This window comes from Anguilla rostrata, chromosome 7, assembly GCF_018555375.3.
Source record: "Anguilla rostrata isolate EN2019 chromosome 7, ASM1855537v3, whole genome shotgun sequence".
NCBI classification, from domain to species: Eukaryota; Metazoa; Chordata; class Actinopteri; order Anguilliformes; family Anguillidae; genus Anguilla; species Anguilla rostrata.
In genome coordinates this window covers 29,743,939-29,763,446 of record NC_057939.1, presented here as the reverse complement: position 1 = coordinate 29,763,446, position 19,508 = coordinate 29,743,939, and the positions used below count along the sequence as shown (strand labels likewise).

The following is a 19,508-nucleotide window of genomic DNA, read 5'->3' as shown; positions in this document are numbered from 1 at the left end:
TATTACTTCCCACAGTTCAGTGGATGTCACTTAGCACGAAGCTCCACCCACCTCCCTGTGTTGTATCCCTACATAGGAGGGTCTAGGTTCGGGGCGGGCTTGGTGTGGTGTTCCAGGACAACGTGACACGGAATTAAAGTTTCCCTTTTAATTTGGATTGATTTAGGATTATACAGCGACAACCCGACATCATGCTCAGAAGGATACTGCAGCGGGTAAGGTTTAACAGCAGTATGGTATCACTTGCGTTTGTGTGGGATGATCACTCGGGCCTCTCCTTTCCCGTTTGTGCTGGCAGGCCGGGGAGCCGAAGTCGGCCGACTGTTGACCGTCTGATCAGTCCAATCTCACAAATTGCTTACATGAAGTCAACCAGCGGTCAGTTCAAGTCAATCAAAGAGTTTCATTTTGGAGTGTCATACATGGTGTATATGCAGCCAGATAATTAGCCGTTTAGTACCTAATGGTCATTCGGTTACCTATTAGACCAGAGAGGACGTTGACTGTGACTGCCAATACTAGCTAGCTAGATCAGGTGACGTATTGTCGTTTCACAAGTTAACTAGCTACGTTCACATTTTAGGGTTCGGTCCAGTGTCAAGCTTGGGTAGGCAGCTGCTTAAATTTACTGATATAGCGGATTCGTTAACGTTAGCTAGTTAACAATACAGGTCGGTTGTCTAGCGTTGGTAGCTGAAGTTAGCTTTAGCCTACCTTACTTCTGAGTGTCTTAGTCAAAAAACCTGGAAGAATAACATGATTTTTGTTGCTACGTATGCGATCTTTGATCATGTAGAACGTGGACGTTGATCTCCTGGAACATGTCTAATCTATCTTAAATGGCTTGTCAGTGTCCTTGGCTCACCTGCGAGAGCTTGTTGGCTAAATGGCATACTGGGATCATGCGATTGGTTGGTGTTAGCTAGCTGACTTGAATAGCCATTATTTTATGTGGACGTCAATTCTGAAAGGCAGCCGTCTGTGATTTTCACGATGTTTGTATGATAACTAGGCTGCCATTTAGTTAACGTGCAAGCTGAAATTAGCTCTAGCTAGTCTATGGCTAAGTACAGGATATATAGCTATGATAGCTAAGGGATTGTTCACGTTCGACTAGCTAGGTATTTGCATTCTGCTAGCTAGGGTGTCTACCTGTCTGAAATCTGAATATAACCTGAATGAACACTTCGGTAGACTAAGGCTGCGTCCAAATGGTCTTTTTTGCTTAGGAAGGTTCCTAACTGAGTGAAATTACCCGGAAGTATCTAAGTGGCAGCCATGATAAGAGCTGTTCGAATTCTCTAAATGCTAAGGAAAGGTGCTTCAATGCTTCATATCTTATCTCCTTTAGCATAGGGCACAATGGACTGTCCTTTACGAAAGGAAAGGAGATAATGCCGTCCCACAATTCCTTACGGCAGCAACAACAAACGATCAACGTGACTGAGTTGTGTGGTGGTTCTTAAGCTGTTATATGCATAGGCTTATAATCAGATCATAATCAGCATATTAACCATAACACAGCAGTCTGTCTTTCAAGAAAAAGGGATCTGAGACGTTTTTAGCCAGATTATGTTTTTAATTCCACATGTTTGAAACTTATGAATGATGATATGTACAGTAGTAAGGGTAAGTAGGGTCTTGAATTAGATTTAATGAATTATTTTCATACAATCATACTAATTGGGATTAATGTCGATAAATATGAGTGGACAGGAGGGTGAGCGTGAGCAACCATTCTCAATGTGACAACCATTTCGTTTCACTTTTGTGACTGGTAGCCTATATTCCTTTTTTATTTAAATTCCAACCTTGGTAATGAAGTAATATTTTTCACCGGGTTGCCACGTTTATATAGCCTGCACGAAACAACACGGTAAGAATGCACGGGGCGAAGTATCTATCTGCTATCTACGCTTTTAGTTGTCCATCTTTGGAACATTGTAGTTTCACCACGTCAGATCCACGTCAATAACATCCGCCGTCGCATAATTACGTAGCCTAGTGTAAGCAAAGATATTTATACAAGAAGATGGTGGACTCGCTCAGATTCCAGTTCACACACCCAGACCACACTGCTTATGACTGATTGTAGTCCAATGTAGTTACATGCGCAGACGTACAAATTGTTGGCGTACAACACCGTGAAAGGAGAACACACTTAATTTTACATTAAAATAGTTTATTACACGTTCAAAGATAATCGTTACAAGACATAGATAAGAAGAAAAACAAACAGTAAAATATCGCTACCGCTCATCCAAAGCAAGCTGCTTGGCTGCCTGGCTTCCTAGCTAACCCTCGTCAAAACTGCTGTATGCTATAAGCTATAGCTATAGACACGTTAGTCTATAGCTAACTTACCACTATTTGCTGTAATAGCACAGCTGTGAGCTAGCGTATAGTAGTAACAAGAGAGTAGTCGTGATAATGTTACTGTACACTAAACGTCGCTGGTATAACGTTACATTAATATTAGGATAGCTAGTTTCACATAGCCTAATATGGAAGCTCGAGTAGCAAAGCTAGCATAGTTAACGTTCACGATTATCTAGTTTTGGACAAAACTAGCTCTAGCTACGGAAGTCTTGAAATCATGAATATGTAGCTACATAGAGGGACAACCAGAGGGCTACAACCAGGTCTAAGTCTCTCTGGTACAACTTATTCATATGAAAACCAAACCGAGAAGCCGGATTCAGTACTCCTGATGGGATATGTAGTCCAAACAACAAACTTGCCTTTTTGCAAAAATAGTGTGTGACTAGAATGTTCGTTTTCATCGTATTGCTTTCCAAACGTAATCCAGTTAATAGAATTCATGTTTTGAACATTCAATCCCTATTCAGTTATAAGCAAATGCTAATAATACGGGCTCCATCCGGTTCTCTCTAATGCAATGCAAGGAGGGAAAATAGACAGATCCTCCTGTCCAAATTACTGTTGTGGCTGTGTCCCAAACCGCAAACTTCCATGCTCCACACTACCGTGCTCCGGAATACGCACTCCAGGCAATGCTTGGGACTATGCACTCCGAACCATGGAAGTGCAGTAGCACGGAGAAACAGTTAAATGAGTGGGATGCACTTCGTGACGACATCTGACCCATAACCTTTAACCTTTGCCGTAACTATCGGTAAAATTCCGGTAATAAACCTGAGGGGAATAACGTTAGAGTGAGAGGGCATATTATCGACCATCTGAAATGCTACCGCATTTATTTCATATTTAATCAAGCGGACTGGACTCCGTTACCTATTTAAATGCAAGTCTTGTAAAAATTACACATAACTGTCTAAATGGGAAAAAATCTTACTTAATACATTTTAGTTATATTGATATTCTAATTAATTCCATAATCGCGAACATTAAGTAGTGCAAATGTCGCTTCTTCTTAATGGCTATTTTGCTTCCTGCTACTTGGGTTACAACTGTGAATATGTAACGGATCGCTAGAAATGCTAGTAGGGACCAGCCTTTTTCATATTAACCTGAAATACACAAGACGGGACACTTCTACAATATGATCTCAAGTAAAGACAAGTTCCATTAATCTCTATGCAGTGGCAGATACATGTCCCCGTAGCAACTAAAGCTAGCACTGGGCGAAAATCGCGAAAGTACTGAAAGAATTACCTCCGGAGGATAACAAGGATGTTTTTTTCTACATAACTAGGTACAGGTTGTTACTTATATTTCGCCTATTTTACATAGACTACAGTTGAAAATCTGATGTTTTTCTGTCTACCGAACGAACCCGGTCGGTAGATGCTCACACTGAGTAGTAGGCTACTGAAATATTATGATCTACACTAACCAGTAGGCTAATATCAGCAACTTTTTGCGAGCTAGCCACTTCAATTGAATTCTCCTTTTTGCTGTCAGAAGAGCAGTGGAAGGCAACGATAGCTTGGAAAATATTAATTGCAGTTTGGATAGCTTTCAGTGTACTGTCAACCCCATAATAAAGTTGCCATTTCATTGTAAACAGTCGTGTCTGTTTTTTCATTATTTTCGCGCTGTATACTTTCGCGCTGGGTACTCAGTTAGGCAACATTTATGGAGCCGGTCATGTTTGTGGTGGCTACTCCATAGGCAAGGGGTGTATTTCAAATTAAATGAAAAGATGGGCAGTGGCGAGAATAAAACGGCAGTTTATAATTCAAGACGGGACCCGACGATTAGCACCGATGTATTCAATATAGCTCGTTACACTCGTTAAAAGTACATATCTTTAAACTAATAAAAACAACTGATACTTTACATATTGCGTTATTCATTAACACTGTACCACTTTATTTATACACCAACTCCTGTTTACCATTTTCCTAAGACATGATTTCAGTTTCCAATCCGAGAGAGTAGCCTACACTAGACTGTCATCCGCCGCAGTTTTTGGCCGTTTTCGCGAAAGGAATTATGGTATTTTTCCCAGTCGGAGTATGCACGGATGCACACTTCAAATTTTGATCAAATGGAGTGCGCATCCGGGTACTTTATCCGTGCTCCGCACTACCGAACTTCGGTTTGGACCAGAGACTGTAAAAAATAGGTTTGGACTCGCACTCCAAGATGGCGGCATGCTCGCTATGTGCACTCGGAGCATGGAAGTATGCTGTTTGGGACACAGCAAACTGGACTCCGGATATCCGGGTTATTTGAGCCTCTCGCTTTGAGTCAAATTCAAATTCAAATGCTTTATTGGCATGACATATTTAAAAATACATATTGCCAAAGCGTAGTGATAACAGTAATCAACTACAGTAATAATATATAATTAAAAAGAAAAAAGAAGACAAGCAGCAACAACAATAACAGCATAAATGACAGGAACATAATACTTATCTATTAAGTTAACTAAATTAAATTAATTGAAAAAAAGAAGTATTTTCTCAATAAGAGTATTATATATACTCATACATATGCATATACATAGACATATATATATACACTGGGGTCCAAAAGTCTGAGACCACTAGTCAAGATATTTCTATTTTGCATTTGTTTTGAATGTAATACTAATTCTTTCATTACAAATGATAATATCAGCTTAACAATTTGAGTGAAAAGTTGAATTTTTGAAAAATGTACATGAACTTCAGAATATCTTCGTATTTGGTATGTCCCCCTTTTGCTTTAATGACAGCATGCACTCGAGCTGGCATGGACTCCACACGTTTGTGCATAACCTGATGACCCATGTTATCCCAGCATGATTTGACAATGTTCCAAAGAGCTTCTTGTGATGTCACAGAATGCGTGGCTTTCTCAGTCTTCAAGTGCCCCCATAAATGTTCAATGGGGTTGAGGTCAGGTGTCTGTGGAGGAAAGTCCATGACAGTCAGGACTCCTTGGACTTCTTTGGTCTTCAAGTAGTTCTTGCAAAGCTTTGAGGTGTGTTTGGGGTCATTATCCTGCTGCAGTATGAATCCTTCTCCACAAAGATGCAAACCAGGGGGTATAGCATGTCTCTGAAGAATGGAGTGGTACTTCTCCTTGGTCAGGGTGTAGTCAATTCGGTGCAGATGTCCAACTCCAGAGTAGGCAAAACACCCCCAGACTTGAATATTCCCACCACCATGTTTCACTGTGAGTTTGATACACTGCGGTATCATTCTCTCTCCTGTTCGTCTCCTTACATACACCCTTCTGTTACTGCCATAAATCTCAAACTTGGATTCATCAGTAAATAGGACTTTTTTCCAGTCATCCACTGTGAAATGCTGGTATTTATTAGCCCACCCCAAGCATTTGGCCCTGTTTCCCCTCCTGAGAAGTGGTTTAGAAACTGCTACTCGTCCTCTGAGACCACTACAAGACAGCCTTCTTTTGACAGTACTTTTGCTGATTGTCTTGTCTTGAGTCTTGTGTTCTTTATTTAGCACATTTTGTATCTGTGATGAAGTTGCTTTTCTATCTCTCAGGGAACTAAGCTTGATGTATTGATCTTCTGATGGTGTGGTCATTTTTGGTCTTCCTGATCGTTTTTTGGATACAACTGATCCAGTTTCTGCAAAGTGTTTTAGAGTTCCATGCACTGCCCTCTTAGAAACCTTTAGTCTAGCCATGATTTGACGCTGAGAAAGCCACTCTTTGCTTAGAATAACAATTTGACTTCTGACACTTTCATGTTTCCCACTATCACAATGCTACTTAGTAAGCAATGATTTGCTGGAAACATGAGGCACAGCCATATAGGATAACAGGTGAACTCTGGCTGCAAGTTGAGTTACTTGATCGAGCCTCTGATGATAGGTGGATTTGATCTACTCATCTAAACGCATGCTTCAATGGAAGGGATACAACTCAAGGAAATCTGACCTTTTGTACAATGTATTTGTATAAATAGTAGTATAATAGTATAAGTATAAATTTGCTTAAATTTGATTGCTGACCTAGAAATAGTGCATAATCTTAAATATTTCTTCTTCATTTTACATGTAATAACTTCTTGTGTTTTTAAATGTTTCTGAATCCTCAAACTTTCTGATTATTTCCAGGTTTACGTGAAAATATTATAGATTCTCAATGTGGTCTCAGACTTTTGGACCCCACTGTACATACACACATATATATATATATATACACATAGCCTATATGTACATCACTACATACGCACATACACACACACACATTCATACACACACATACACACATACATATACATACAAACACATATGCATATATACACACACACACACACATACATATGTATGTTAGATGCTCACCCTCTGTCCCTCAGGCTGTGACAGGCAAAAGCGTATTTAGCTGCGAGTGAGGCTGTCAGTCCTTCTCCTAATAGGACTCGCAGCCTTTGGTCATTTGTTAGGGAGGGGAATTTGTTTAGGAATGTTGAATTGAGTCTCTCTGGTGTAAGTGCAGTCGGATTCTCTTAGCACCGCGGTTGTCTTTTCCTAACGCCGGGCACCCACCGCACTCGTAGCGTAAGCAGCGCGGAAGCAGCACGGCGAAGCAACACAGCGCGGCGCGTCGTGTGTCTACACGGGTTCCGATTGTGTCGCGCAAAGGCTTGCTTAAAGCTCTATAGTCCTAGTAGCTCTCGCCGTCTGCAGTGGGATTACATCGTGTTTCACGTTTGTTCACGACTGTTGATTATGGGTTAAGTGAATACTTGGTGAGAGACCTTTTCAGTTAGTTAATTTGGTAATATTTTGTTAACTCATATAAATACGTGAGAAAGTAAACGCTTTAAAGAATTACCATAAGCTTAAATCGCAACGTAGCCTACATAATAATCAATCTCAAACTGTATTAATTTATTTTCTTGGTTAACAAGCGTGCCAATTTTATGAAGAATATGCAATGATCATAATAATAATAAATAATCCGTAATCAACCATTGGGAATTCCCGTGTCGTCTTGTCATTCACGTCAAAACATTTATAGGATCAGATTTAGTAAAATCAGCTAATCATCAAAAAGATAACAGTTTAAACTTGAAGGGATATGAACACCACAAAGCCATGAACACCGGAAGCTTTGAAGTACAAGTGAAATAAAGGCTTGCTTACAACTTCATTTATAAAATAGACGCATTTTCATCGTCAAAACCACTAAATAATCAGATTTTTTAAAGCTCTGTGGATTATCTTATTTTTATTAACAAGCCCTTTTTGAAAGCACGACGAACGAAGACATCGGAGAAGTCAAATAGGCTGAGCAATGGTTGGTTAAAAACAGAGACTGTAAAAAATATGGACAAAGCTACTGTGACGTCACCCGTTGACCCTCCGTGGGTCTCTAAAACACGTTTTGAAGCTCAATGGCGGGCGCGGCCATGTTGTCGATTTGGAGCCAAAACCATAGAGTTAAGCAGTTCTGTTTTTTTTTACAATGTGATTGACAGTCCGGTGCGGAAAAGCCCATCAACCAGAATGAACGATTGCAGAACGAACTTGAGGCTAGCTGACTGTCTGCTGTTATGTTTTAAAATATATTAGGCCTATCAAATGTTTACCGAGTTTAATTTCCATCCGTGACTGTACTGTGTCATGTAATCACGTTATATGTATGACATTAATAACACAATTATGTTCCGTTATCTTCAATTTATGTTTCTCAGCAAAACGAATATGCTTAGCTAGCATATCAGCTTGCCAGTGAGCTAGGTAGGCTATCCGTGGTTAGCTCACGCATTAGCAATATGAGCTACAGGGGAAGAACATCGACTACCCTGATGGTCAATCAATCAGAGATGTGTAGGCTACTGGTGATTTGACTAGGCTACTTTTCATATAACTGTCTGGTAGACCTGCTGTTAACCGAGCAAGTTATCGTCGTAGGTTTTCGCCACAGTCAGTTAATGAGCCAGTAACTGCTACTACTCCATCACCGTTTGTGGTGTTCACTTGCTGGATGACGCTAGCTGAGCGATCGTTCGCAAGTCACTTTTACCGAATAAAAATGAACACTGTCAGCGGTGATTAACAAATCTACCAAGTACCAACTGATCTGCGGGCGTGTAAATATGACAACGCACTTCGTACAGCAAGTTTTCCACCTGGTGCATGAAGACAAAAATAATGTAGGCCTACATTGAATTTCTAATTATTATTAAGCTATTTTTTTTAATTTTATTGTAGATCATCAAAACCAATGGAGAAAAGCCAATATAGGCTACGCAGGAGCCCCCAGGACCGAGTTTGAGAACCAGTCTTAAATGCTCTTGTCGGTCTCTTAAATGCTAAAAACATGTTCCTTTCTAAATGCCAGTCTTACAAAGATGGTTAATTTCAAAGATGGTAAATTCTGTGTGTGTGATTTTATCGTGTGTTGTATGTTATCCAGAAAATAAACCTTAAGACTCTTAATTCGCTTCGTGAAAATGAAAATTTTGCAGCGTTCATCCCAAATTCGGGATTATCCCTACTAACAAAATGTGGTTGTGGCGACGTACTATTAACGTCTTCTTTTTTTTATTTTTTTTTATTTATTTTTTATTTTTATTGGTAGAAATTACAAAGTACAGGTTGAAGCAGGAAAGTACAGCAATATGTAAATTCAAATGTTACAGTATCTTATTGAAAAACAGAAGACATGGTACAATATATAAAATAATAGGAAAAAAAATAATAAATTACCAAAGATCAAAAGGTGAAGGAAAAAAAAAAAAAAATTTAAAAGTAAGGAAAAGAATAGTGTGAATACAGACATTCCCTAGTCAGTAATAGTACAAATAATTAAATTAAAATGAATATACATTAAGATATACAAAGGTAAGGAGTGAGAATAACCAGTTATTTCAGTTACATTTCAACAGGGGGTTCTTCAAAAAAAAAAATTGTAAATATTTTATCAACTTTTGACTTTTATTGTCCTTTAGTATTTTAATTGACGATAGAAGTGAATCCAATTCAATCAAAAAGAGATGCAAGGCAGGTCGGGAGTTAGAGAATTTCTGTTTATGAACAAAAAATTTTGCAATAAGAATAAAGAAGTTAACTACATATTCCAATGTTTTATTATTTTTGTTATCATAATAATAAACAATGTCTTTTAGTATGAAGGAATATGTAGCCTAATATTAGAATTTGAAAATTAGTAAGATGCTAAAGCTTCCCAGAATTTCTTTATTTCACAGCTATAAAACAGATGGACAGGAGTTTCATCAGCTTTATTGCAAAAAGTACAAAGGCTGTCAATATCTGTAAATTTAGCTATAAATGCTTTAGTTGGATATATTTTGTGTAGAAGTTTAATATGAGTCTCCTTGGTTTTATTAGAAATGCAATATTTATATGGTAGAAGCCAAGCCCTTTCCCAGTAAATATCCTCAATACACGTTCTCCAGAAGAATTTACCTCTTGGCACCACTTTGTTCCTTTGTTGAAAGATTTGGCGAATATGTTTGTTGATACATTTTTTGTCTGTGAGCTCTAAACCATCCAACATCAATATTGGTAATGCATTATCTATAGCCGCGTTTCCACCGCAGGAACTAGGGTCTAAATTTAGTTCTGGGGGCTTTGTTTTACCCCCCAAAACGTTCCTGCTCGGGGGGTAGTACTTTCCGAAAGTACAGGAACCTTTTGGGTGGAGCGTGCAGCGCTGAACATTTCTGATTGGTCGAGTACTCGTAGCGTTTGTGTTGTATTTATTTTCCGCCATTACCCGCCATGTTTGAAAATATGCAGCGGCAAACCAATTTATTTTCATAATAACTTCAAATCAAACTTGTATGTTATGCGGCGCAGTAGCCTACTTTTGGTTATAGCCTATCAACGTCTTGGAATTATAACGTGTGCTCTTCTGTTCTTTTCTTGCTTTAGTATTCGTTTTATAAAATGCTAAGCATTCGTGCTGGGACAGCATATTACGTAGGCTACCAAAACATTCAAACGGATTAATTCGGTTGCTGAATATTTTCTTCCGGATTTTCTTTGTTAGCCCGTTGTAATTGACTCAAAACGTTTGATACAGTTATGTGAGGTATGTGGTAGTTCTGCATAATTAACATTGGTGATACAGTACAAGCAAACTGGAAATCACCTTCCGCACTTTTTATCCGGGTAAAATAACAGGTTAATTCTAGTAATCTTCCCTTTAGCCTTTTCAGACTGCCGTAATTTTACTCAATTTTACTGCCATTTTTCAATTCCACGAAAAGACTAGGAAGACTATGGACTCATTTATGGTGCATGGTTCGCATCTGGAGGGCACACTTCGCTGCTCGGCTAGCAGTAACTTCGAAGGAAAGCAAACGGTGGCTGTACCACTACTAATTTACATTTTCACGCAAGTCCGAGTTTTCGTTCTGGAAATGGAATTGACGACGAGAAAGTAATAAAACAGCTAATTGTTTACAACGTGTGCATGTTTTCTGCTGTTAATGAATGTGTTTGAGAGGATATAGGCTATGAAAATCAATAAATACAAAAGTAACCATATATAGTCATTGTTGGTAACCCGTTGTATATAAGTGGAATAAACCCCTCCGGACTGTCCCGGTTATTAGAAAATAATGTAGGCTACTTCGGTGGTAGTATGGGGTTACAGAAGAAATCATATGACAGATGGACCGACGACAACGTCAGTGGGCTAATTTGCCTAATCTTCGCGGTACTTTAGACCCCGGTGGAAACGCAGACAACCATTGGCTGAAGGAACCTTTTAGTTCCTGGTAAAGTAGTTCCTGGGACTGAAAGTTCCGGGTAATTTCGGTGGAAACGCGGCTTATCTTACCACAGCAAAGGTAGTTTCTAATTAACTGAGTTAGCCCGGGAGGAATAGCTTGTATGACAGAATTGTATTCCTTAAAGGGGATTGGAAAGTTATAAGTTTCCATAAACCTTTCATAAGATAAAACATTGCCAAAATCATCAAAAAGATTAAGTGTGTGATTTATATTTCTAAGGTGCCATTTTGGAAAAAATAGTGATTTATTTTTACAAGTAATATTGCTATTATTCCATAGGAGGGATTTGTGCGGGGAGAAATTGTGGACATAGGCCAGTTTCCAAGCAAGGAGGGCTTGCTGGTGAAATTTGGATAGGCGGATTGGTAGCTTATGTGGTAAATAATTGCATTTTAAAAGAAAAGAGAGACCACCGATTTTATTAAAAATGTGGTTTGGGATAAAATACCAAATAGAACTGGGATTTAGAAGGCACCTTCTTAACCAATTAATTTTAAAGGTGTTTACTATGTCATTAAAGTCCTCTCTGGGGTTAGACATTACCGATTTCTTAAGTTTGTGTGATTTATTTTTCCAAAGAAAATCTAAAAACGTTTTATTTATTTCACTGACTGTAGATTCCTGAACAAATAATGACAAGGATGGGTATACAAAATGAGATAGGCCTTCAGCCTTGGACAGGATGACTCTCCCAATATTCGAAAGATCTCTTTGAAGCCGAAAATTAAGGATGCTTTTAGTTTTTTTAATTCTACTGAAAAAATTTATGTGTTTTCTAGTCACAAGATCTTTGGTAATATGTATCCCAAGATATTTAACAGAATCCTTAACTGGGATGTCATACATTACAGATTCACTGCAATTATGTAAAGATAAAATTTCACATTTAGTTAAGTTTAGTTTTAGACCAGAGGCATCTGAAATTTTTAAAATTAAATTAATAGCAATAGGTATATAATGTTGGTTTTTCAAGAAAAGGGTGGTGTCATCTGCCAACTGAGAAATTTTGACTTCCCTACCAAAAATTGAAATCCCTTCTAATGTATTTTCGTTAATAATATTAATTGATAATAATTCTGTGATTAAAATGAACAAAAAAGGGGAGATTGGGCATCCCTGACGTACCCCTCTATTAATCTGAAATCTATCGGAAGTGTTAAAGCATGACAGAGCTATTTATGTTTTTATATAACATATTGATAATGCCCACAAATGTATCCCCAAAACCAAATAGATTTAAAGTATTAATGAGAAATCTGTGTTCAATTGTATCAAACGCCTTATAAAAGTCTAAAAATAAAATAACCACTTTGGAATTTATCTCCTCTTTATAATCTAGTAAGTCTAAAATAAGTCTAATATTACTACTAATATGACGGTTTTTCATAAAGCCAGTTTGAGTCTCCGCAATTAAACAGTCCAATCCTTTTCTTAATCTGTTGGCATAGACCAAAGCCAAAACTGTTGATAGGAGTGTGATGGGACGCCAATTATCAATTAGTAATGAATCCTTGTCAGGCTTAGGAATGAGAGATATAATGCCTTGTCTCATTGTGGGAACCATCTCTCCTTGACCGATACACTGTTTATACATTTTAAATAAAGGTTCTTTAATAAGTTCCCAAAATTGCATGTAAAACTCAATGGATAACCCATCAATTCCCGGGGATTTGTTTTTTTTCATAGAAAATAAAGCATTTTTAATTTCCTCAATAGTAAGGTCAGCCTCGCATAGTTGTTTAAACTGATCGTCAATAGTACGGATTTTGCTTTGAATATTTCCAAGAAATGCCTCACAAGCAACAGAATTAAATTTAGATCTATACAGATCTTCATAAAATTTGTAAACAAAGGTAGAAATTCTTTTTGGGTCTTTACATAAGGCACCGTCAACATTAAGAGCAGTAAGGGAATTTCTTTTACGATTTCTTTTCTTAAGAGCAAAAAAATAATTGGTATTTTTTTCCCCTTTCTCTAACCATTTAGCCCGAGATCTAACATAAGCACCTTTAGCCAAGTCCAGATATGCTTGGTCCAGTTTAAGTTGAATATCTTTTAATACAACTTGTTCTTTACTAGAGATATCTTTTTTATTCAATAAAAAGTTAAGTTTTTCCATCAATTTTGCTTCTTTCATAGAATTCATGTGTTTGAGTTCTTTACTTCTTCTGATTGCACTGCATATAACTTTAAATTTGAAGAATTCCCATTTATTCTTGTTTTCTGCGTCTACTGTATCTCTAAAAATGGTTTTTATCAAGTATGCAACCTCGCTATTAAAGTTCTTGTCTATCAAAAGGGAGTTATTAATTTTCCAGTAACCACGTAGATTACTTGAGTTCTGTGCACAACCTAGTTTCACAATTATTTGTTTATGGTCAGTTAGGGGAGCAGCTAAGTGGGACACCTCATTAAACTATTAACGTCTTCTATTGGTCTCGTAACGTCCGCGTTACGTCTCAATTTACGTAGTATTACCGTAAAAACGTAAGACCAGTGCCCCGTTGCTGCGATGTCGCAAAACAACGTTGTGGATACGTAATAGTTACGTCCTTACAACTTTACGTTTGACAATGTAATAGAATAACCTTACCCCGACATTGTGATTACGTCGCCGGGCAGTCATCCGTCGTAACGTTATAGATTTACGTCGCTGACACGTTGTTTAAACTTCTTTATTACGTTATTTACCTTTCCACAACGTTGCGGATTGGTCACTTACTTACTAAACCCTGACCATACATTTTGATTTTGTGTGTTAAAAAAAAAGGTATATCATGGTGTTGTAATTTTGATCTCCATTCTATCCTACCAATGAAATGCCATTGCTTCTGTAATTCATATCTTCAAAATTTAAGATACTTTAAGTGCAGCAATAAAAAAATGTACACATATCAAGCCCAAATAGAATAGAAAGCCTTTATTGTCATTGTATAGAATACCATTGAGATCAGGTTCAAGTTACATTTCTAGGTAGGCAATATGTGCAAGCATAAGTATGGTACAGAAGATGAGACAAACATACAAAACTAGATACAAAAACATAAAAAGGGCAAAGGGTCGTTTCAGGACAGTAATAACCATAGACCAATGATTTCAACATTAATAGTGTTGAGTATTTTTGTCTTTTTCAAGAACTACATTTAAGTTAGGATCACCTTGGATCAACTTGGAATACAGTCACTCTTGTCTCAGGCATGTCTTGAGTGGGGAAGGCTGGACCTCGGGTTCTTCACTGGGGCAACAGTCATAAGGCCATGTGTGGGAGCTGAAACGATATGAAATTGGACCAAGTAAGAAAAATACATTGAGTAACACACGCAGCAGGCTATAATCGTAATTGTGTTTTGACAATGACAGTCAATGAGCAAAGAGCTGTTTCCATATAATATCCATAACTACCTTCATTCTGATCTTATGCTCTAGTTTCCATTTGAGCTGTTGGGCCAAATGTAGAGAACTCTGGAAAAGAAAATCGATTTAAGTCAGTATTTGGTGAAAATACAGAGAAATACTCTTGATTAATATTGATTACACAATGCACTGGCACAAAGCCAAAGCCAATTTATTACACCAGGTATAGAGTAATAATACTAGAGGATTTTGACGAAAAAAAGTTGAGTTTTTGTATTTCTAATGGAAATAATGTTTCGCTAAATGCTTTTAAAAGAGCGCAAAAATATCTTTCAAAAGAGGCGCCAACAATGCTAGCTTGAAAAGGCTTGCTAGCTCCAGTTTGTCAAACACCAAAAACCAAATGAAGACCACACAACTATTTTATATCATATTTATGATGCATATTTTAACCAACATGTTGATATCTCATTAGGACGTGGACAAGGTGAATTACAGCTTTCAAAAGAGCACCACATACGTTAGCTTTCAAAAGAAGCGCTGGCAACAATGCTAGCTAAAAGGACATGAACAAAGGTGCTTTACGGACAGCCGTTTATATATGTCGAATTAGCTCAATTGTTAGCTAACTAAACAGGCCATCGCTGAGATCAGCTAGGTAATGTTAGCTGGTCTTACATTACATTTGCACTGGGCTATTAGCGTTAAATACTCAAAGTAGCAAATATGTTATCTAACAGAACACTAACTCAAATTAGTCCCAAACAGACGCCATTTCACCTACTAACTTACAGCATTAGCAACATTAAGCTAGAACTGCAAACATGCATGTTGAAAGTAGGACTCCATCATTACATTGCAAATACTACTAACTGAACAGGTCTCCAATGCATTCAGTTCTTCTTGTTAGCTTTTACGGTGGTTGGCATCCAGTATTGCTGCATTAATACATTCAGTTAAAAATATAAAGGCATAATGAAACGCTTACCTGCTCTTGAACGCCGTCAAACCCAGATTTTCCCACGGAGAATTTGAAATCACAACGACCTTCTTCCAAGAGCACGTCACAGCAACATGCGCCTGTGATTGGATATACCATCTTGTTTTACAGAGGGTGTGCACAGCTTATTGGTGAATTACCCCCACCTTCCGCTCCGGAGTGTTTATCAGACAATAGATTTACACTCAAAAATCCCTTCACCCTAAGCTATTTTTTATCCTCCATGCTTTACACCGAGTCCTACTATAAAATCCCTATCCATGTCAGCCACCCTAGAACCCTATACCTGCATATCCATCATATCCTATATTAAAATAAATAAATAAATTAATTAATAATAATAATAATAATAATAATAATAATAATAATAATAATAAACCCTGCATTGGATATAACGTGTTAACGGTCCAAGCGTAAACGCGCAGACAGATAGACAGATAGATATTTTACTGTAAACCAATACGTCATTTACAAACGTTCTGACAACCTACCAGTAATGTTTCAAATTAAGTAAGGATGAGGACTGTGATATAACGTAATTGTTACGTTATTAAATTACATCGTATTTACGTAATTCTATAACGTTACTGCAACATTGCAGAACAGTCTCCAGGAGGTCTGGTTATTTTGCGACCATAGAGCAATGTTGTCACAACGTCACCTGTTGGTAATGTTGCGACTTACCAAATTACGACCAAAGTGTAACGTTGTCATTACGTAGTGTGTTTGTAGGGAACTCGTCTTAACTATTGCTTGTATTTTTGCGTAGACTGCGTTGTTGCTGTTCTTGTTTGTGTTAGTGTTAATCAGTTTAACCTACAGGGTCCAAGTTTAACTATGCGGTTGTTCCCTACACTTGGAACGGTAGGCTACTTCCCTCTAGGGTTTTCGACACACTTGTTCCTGGTTATGGTTATACACTTTGTTGTAGGTCGCTCTGGATAAGAGCGTCTGCCAAATGCCTGTAATGTAATGTAATATTCCGTAGCAACAAGATAAACCCGACATTTGCCCTAAAATATGCCAATACAGCAGTGAAAACGCTGCTCATTGAATAACAAAATAAACGAGACAAAGTTTTTAAAAATTATACTATGTCATTCTACAGTCAATATCTGGGACTAAACATTGAATAAATATACAGTCTTACCACTGGTTTTACGCGTAGGGATGTCCCTTTTGAGGCTGAGTGGTCATATATTGTCTTGGACAATCCGTTTGTGAAATATACGTGCATTTGTGAAATATACGCGCAACTGGGTAGGCTACCTTCAAAAATAGCTGTGCGTAACACCACACCTGTTGCTTGCAGCGTTGTCGCCCTTTTTAGTACAATTTGGTTTGATTGACAATTCATTTATTCAGTAGAGAGTATAAGCTTTCTGACGATGTAAGAACATGTCTGATTTTTCTTTTGGAATAGCGTTTTATAGGTCAGCGTAACCAAAATTTTCTTATCTGCCAATGTCTAAATAAATAAAACGGCAGGCCACTTTGCGCACAGCACGCAGATCACGAGTTGATATTTCGTCTTTTTTTTCCGTTTTTCTCAATGTCATATTTATTATTTCAAATGTGTATTTATGTGTTATTATTCTATCTGTCTCTGTGGCGCTCTGAAATGTGCATTCTCTGCTAAGCTGAGCAATGGATTGGAATATGTGTCTGACGTAGTGTTGCACGGTATACCAAAACTTCAGCAATTTCTCGGTACTTATTTTATTTTATATTTTATTATAGGAAGATGATGTATTGTTATTAAAGTATGCTGTTTTTAGATTTATTTAAAAGTGAATGACCTGTTTAAAGATTATTTCGTTTACAACTGTTTAATTTTTGAAATATATTTAATACATTTTTCTATTGTTTAGTGTTGTAACACTATAGGCCTATGCTTTTTGAACAGGCTTCAACTTAAAGGTTGTTAATAAACCAGGTTTTTAATAAACCGTGAATTAGAAAATGAGGTCAACCCTTGTAGACATTACGTTTCTGATCTATTAAGGTAATTTCAGTATCGTTAGGTACCGAGTATCGAATTAGCACCGTTTAAGTTTCAAGTATCATTTCAGTATTGAGTATCGTAATACTAAACCTGGTATCAATATCAAAGTCAAAATTTCGGTATCGTGACAACACTAGTGTGACGCCTTTTTTAGTTGCGGCGCAGAAACACTGCAGCTGTGCATGCACACCGGACCATCTAAGTGTTATGACATGCCATCTAAGTGTTACGACATAGTAAAGGCCTTGACGGGAAGCGGCCAGGACACATCCATGGCGACGTAACTAAGTCATCCGACAGCGTCTCTTAGCTCAAAATTGGCCATAAGTCATCAATATTTCATACGATCATCGTGATATTCAGTAGATATGTTGGGTGAAGGCATATGATAATGAGGACAAAGCCATTTTAAAATCGCTCCATAGGGGGCGCGATGCTGCCAATGCTTGGACCCCTTCCAACGCCGCTTGCGGCTTTAATTAATATTATTCTTTTCCTGGACTTGGTAAAATAACTCAACAAGTCCTTGACCAGAAATGATATAAATTACCAGGTCGAAACTAGAGACCATGAGTAACTATGCAAGAAAGAATGACCATCTTTCGTCCATAGGTGGCGCTATAGTAACCGATTCAAAACGCAAATTTCAAACTGCTGGCATTTCCACCCTGTTTGATGAAAATTCATGAAACCACGTGTACTTTTGTCATTCCTCATGAGGAACAAATATGCCTCAAGAACCCATAAAGTCCGCTATGATGGATTTTTCTGCAGATTGAAAATTTGGCAAAACCTATAAAGAGTTTCTTCTAATAAACCGTAAGTCTAATTGGTCCGAAATTGCCCATGTACGTGTATGGTTAACAGCTAAGCGATCCATTCTAAGATGGTGGAGAAATTGGTATTAAAAAAAAACAAAATTTGGCCACAAATTTCAAATTGTTATAACTTTTTACAACAATAATCTAGGAACTTAAAACGGACGGGGCATGAAGAGGGCACTAACATGTTGTACTATGTCGAAGCAGTTGCAGATAACTCAAAAAACAAGGAAATTACAGGCATTCGAAATTTGGGTGGGAAGCTAATGCTAATGCTAATATAATGCTAATTTCAAGTGCTTATCACTTTTTAAGACAATAATCTAGGGACTTGAAACAGACTGGGTATGAAGAGGACACTACCATGTTGTACAATGTTGGCACAGTTGCAGATATCTCAAAAAACAAGGAAATTACAGGCATTTGAAATTTTGGCGGGAAGCTAATGCTAATATGACGCTTTAAAACTCATCTTCTCATGAACGCTTTACCTGATTCCGTCACCCTCGCACGTGTGTACTCTTGGGTATTCTCTCCATCAAGGGTGATAAGGACAAGTCGTTTCGTTAAAATTTGCGTGATTTGTGGCGTGACAAATTTAGCACTTTATGCTAATTCACATTCATATTACGAAGTAATGTTTCTCATGAACCGGAAGTTGGATCGTCTCACGCACGGGTATGTGGATTGTCCAAAATCCTGAAATCTATGCCGCTTGGACTCTTTTCTCCTTCGCCTTGTAGTTACCCGGATTGGACATGTTCGTAGGGCCCCGCATTGCTGCTTGCACCTATATTTGGGTTTGTGTTTACTGGCTAATATGGCACCGATCACAAACGGAGTGAAAGTTAAACTGATGTGCAGACTTGGGCTCAGGTTGTTGTGCTGTGGGGTGAAACCTGGAAGAAATGTCATTTCGAAAATTTGTAAAAATATATAATTTAACTTTGTAACCCCGCTAGGGAATTTGGAAACAAATTGCTTGAGTCCCTTCGATTATTATAGCTGGTACTTGCCCATTGTTACTTTGTATTTTTGAGAAATAACTGGACATCGTTACCTATTAGAATGTAAGTCCTGTAAAAATACACAAAAACTGTATAAAAAAAAAAAAAAATCAACTTCATACATACACATTTAGTTATACTAATATAGCCTTATTTACTATATCAA

At 37.7% G+C, this 19,508-nt stretch overlaps 1 protein-coding gene and 1 long non-coding RNA gene across 9 annotated transcripts in view; one reads left to right on the top strand and one right to left on the bottom strand.

Annotated features, from left to right (window-relative positions):
* Positions 1–19,508, top strand: part of eea1 (early endosome antigen 1) — a 278,859-nt gene continuing 259,351 nt past the window's right edge. For 3 of the 6 annotated variants that reach the window (XM_064341907.1, XM_064341909.1, XM_064341904.1), the window contains exon 1: positions 1–215. In XM_064341907.1, the coding sequence (XP_064197977.1) occupies positions 192–215 (24 nt within the window). In that variant the 5' untranslated portion in view covers positions 1–191. Of the gene's footprint in view, positions 216–243; positions 379–19,508 lie in introns of those variants that run through there. The other 3 variants (XM_064341910.1, XM_064341905.1, XM_064341908.1) reach the window with 2 other exon arrangements.
* LOC135259528 (uncharacterized) lies at positions 14,061–16,843 on the bottom strand. 3 transcript variants are annotated; one of them, XR_010331303.1, is made up of 5 exons: positions 16,194–16,772; positions 15,789–15,813; positions 15,498–15,556; positions 14,558–14,617; positions 14,061–14,423 (listed from the first exon to the last, which is right to left on the bottom strand). It is a non-coding gene; the product is annotated as an uncharacterized LOC135259528 (long non-coding RNA). The 3 variants fall into 3 exon arrangements; XR_010331302.1 differs by having other exon boundaries at positions 15,498–15,813; positions 16,194–16,843; XR_010331301.1 differs by having other exon boundaries at positions 15,498–16,756.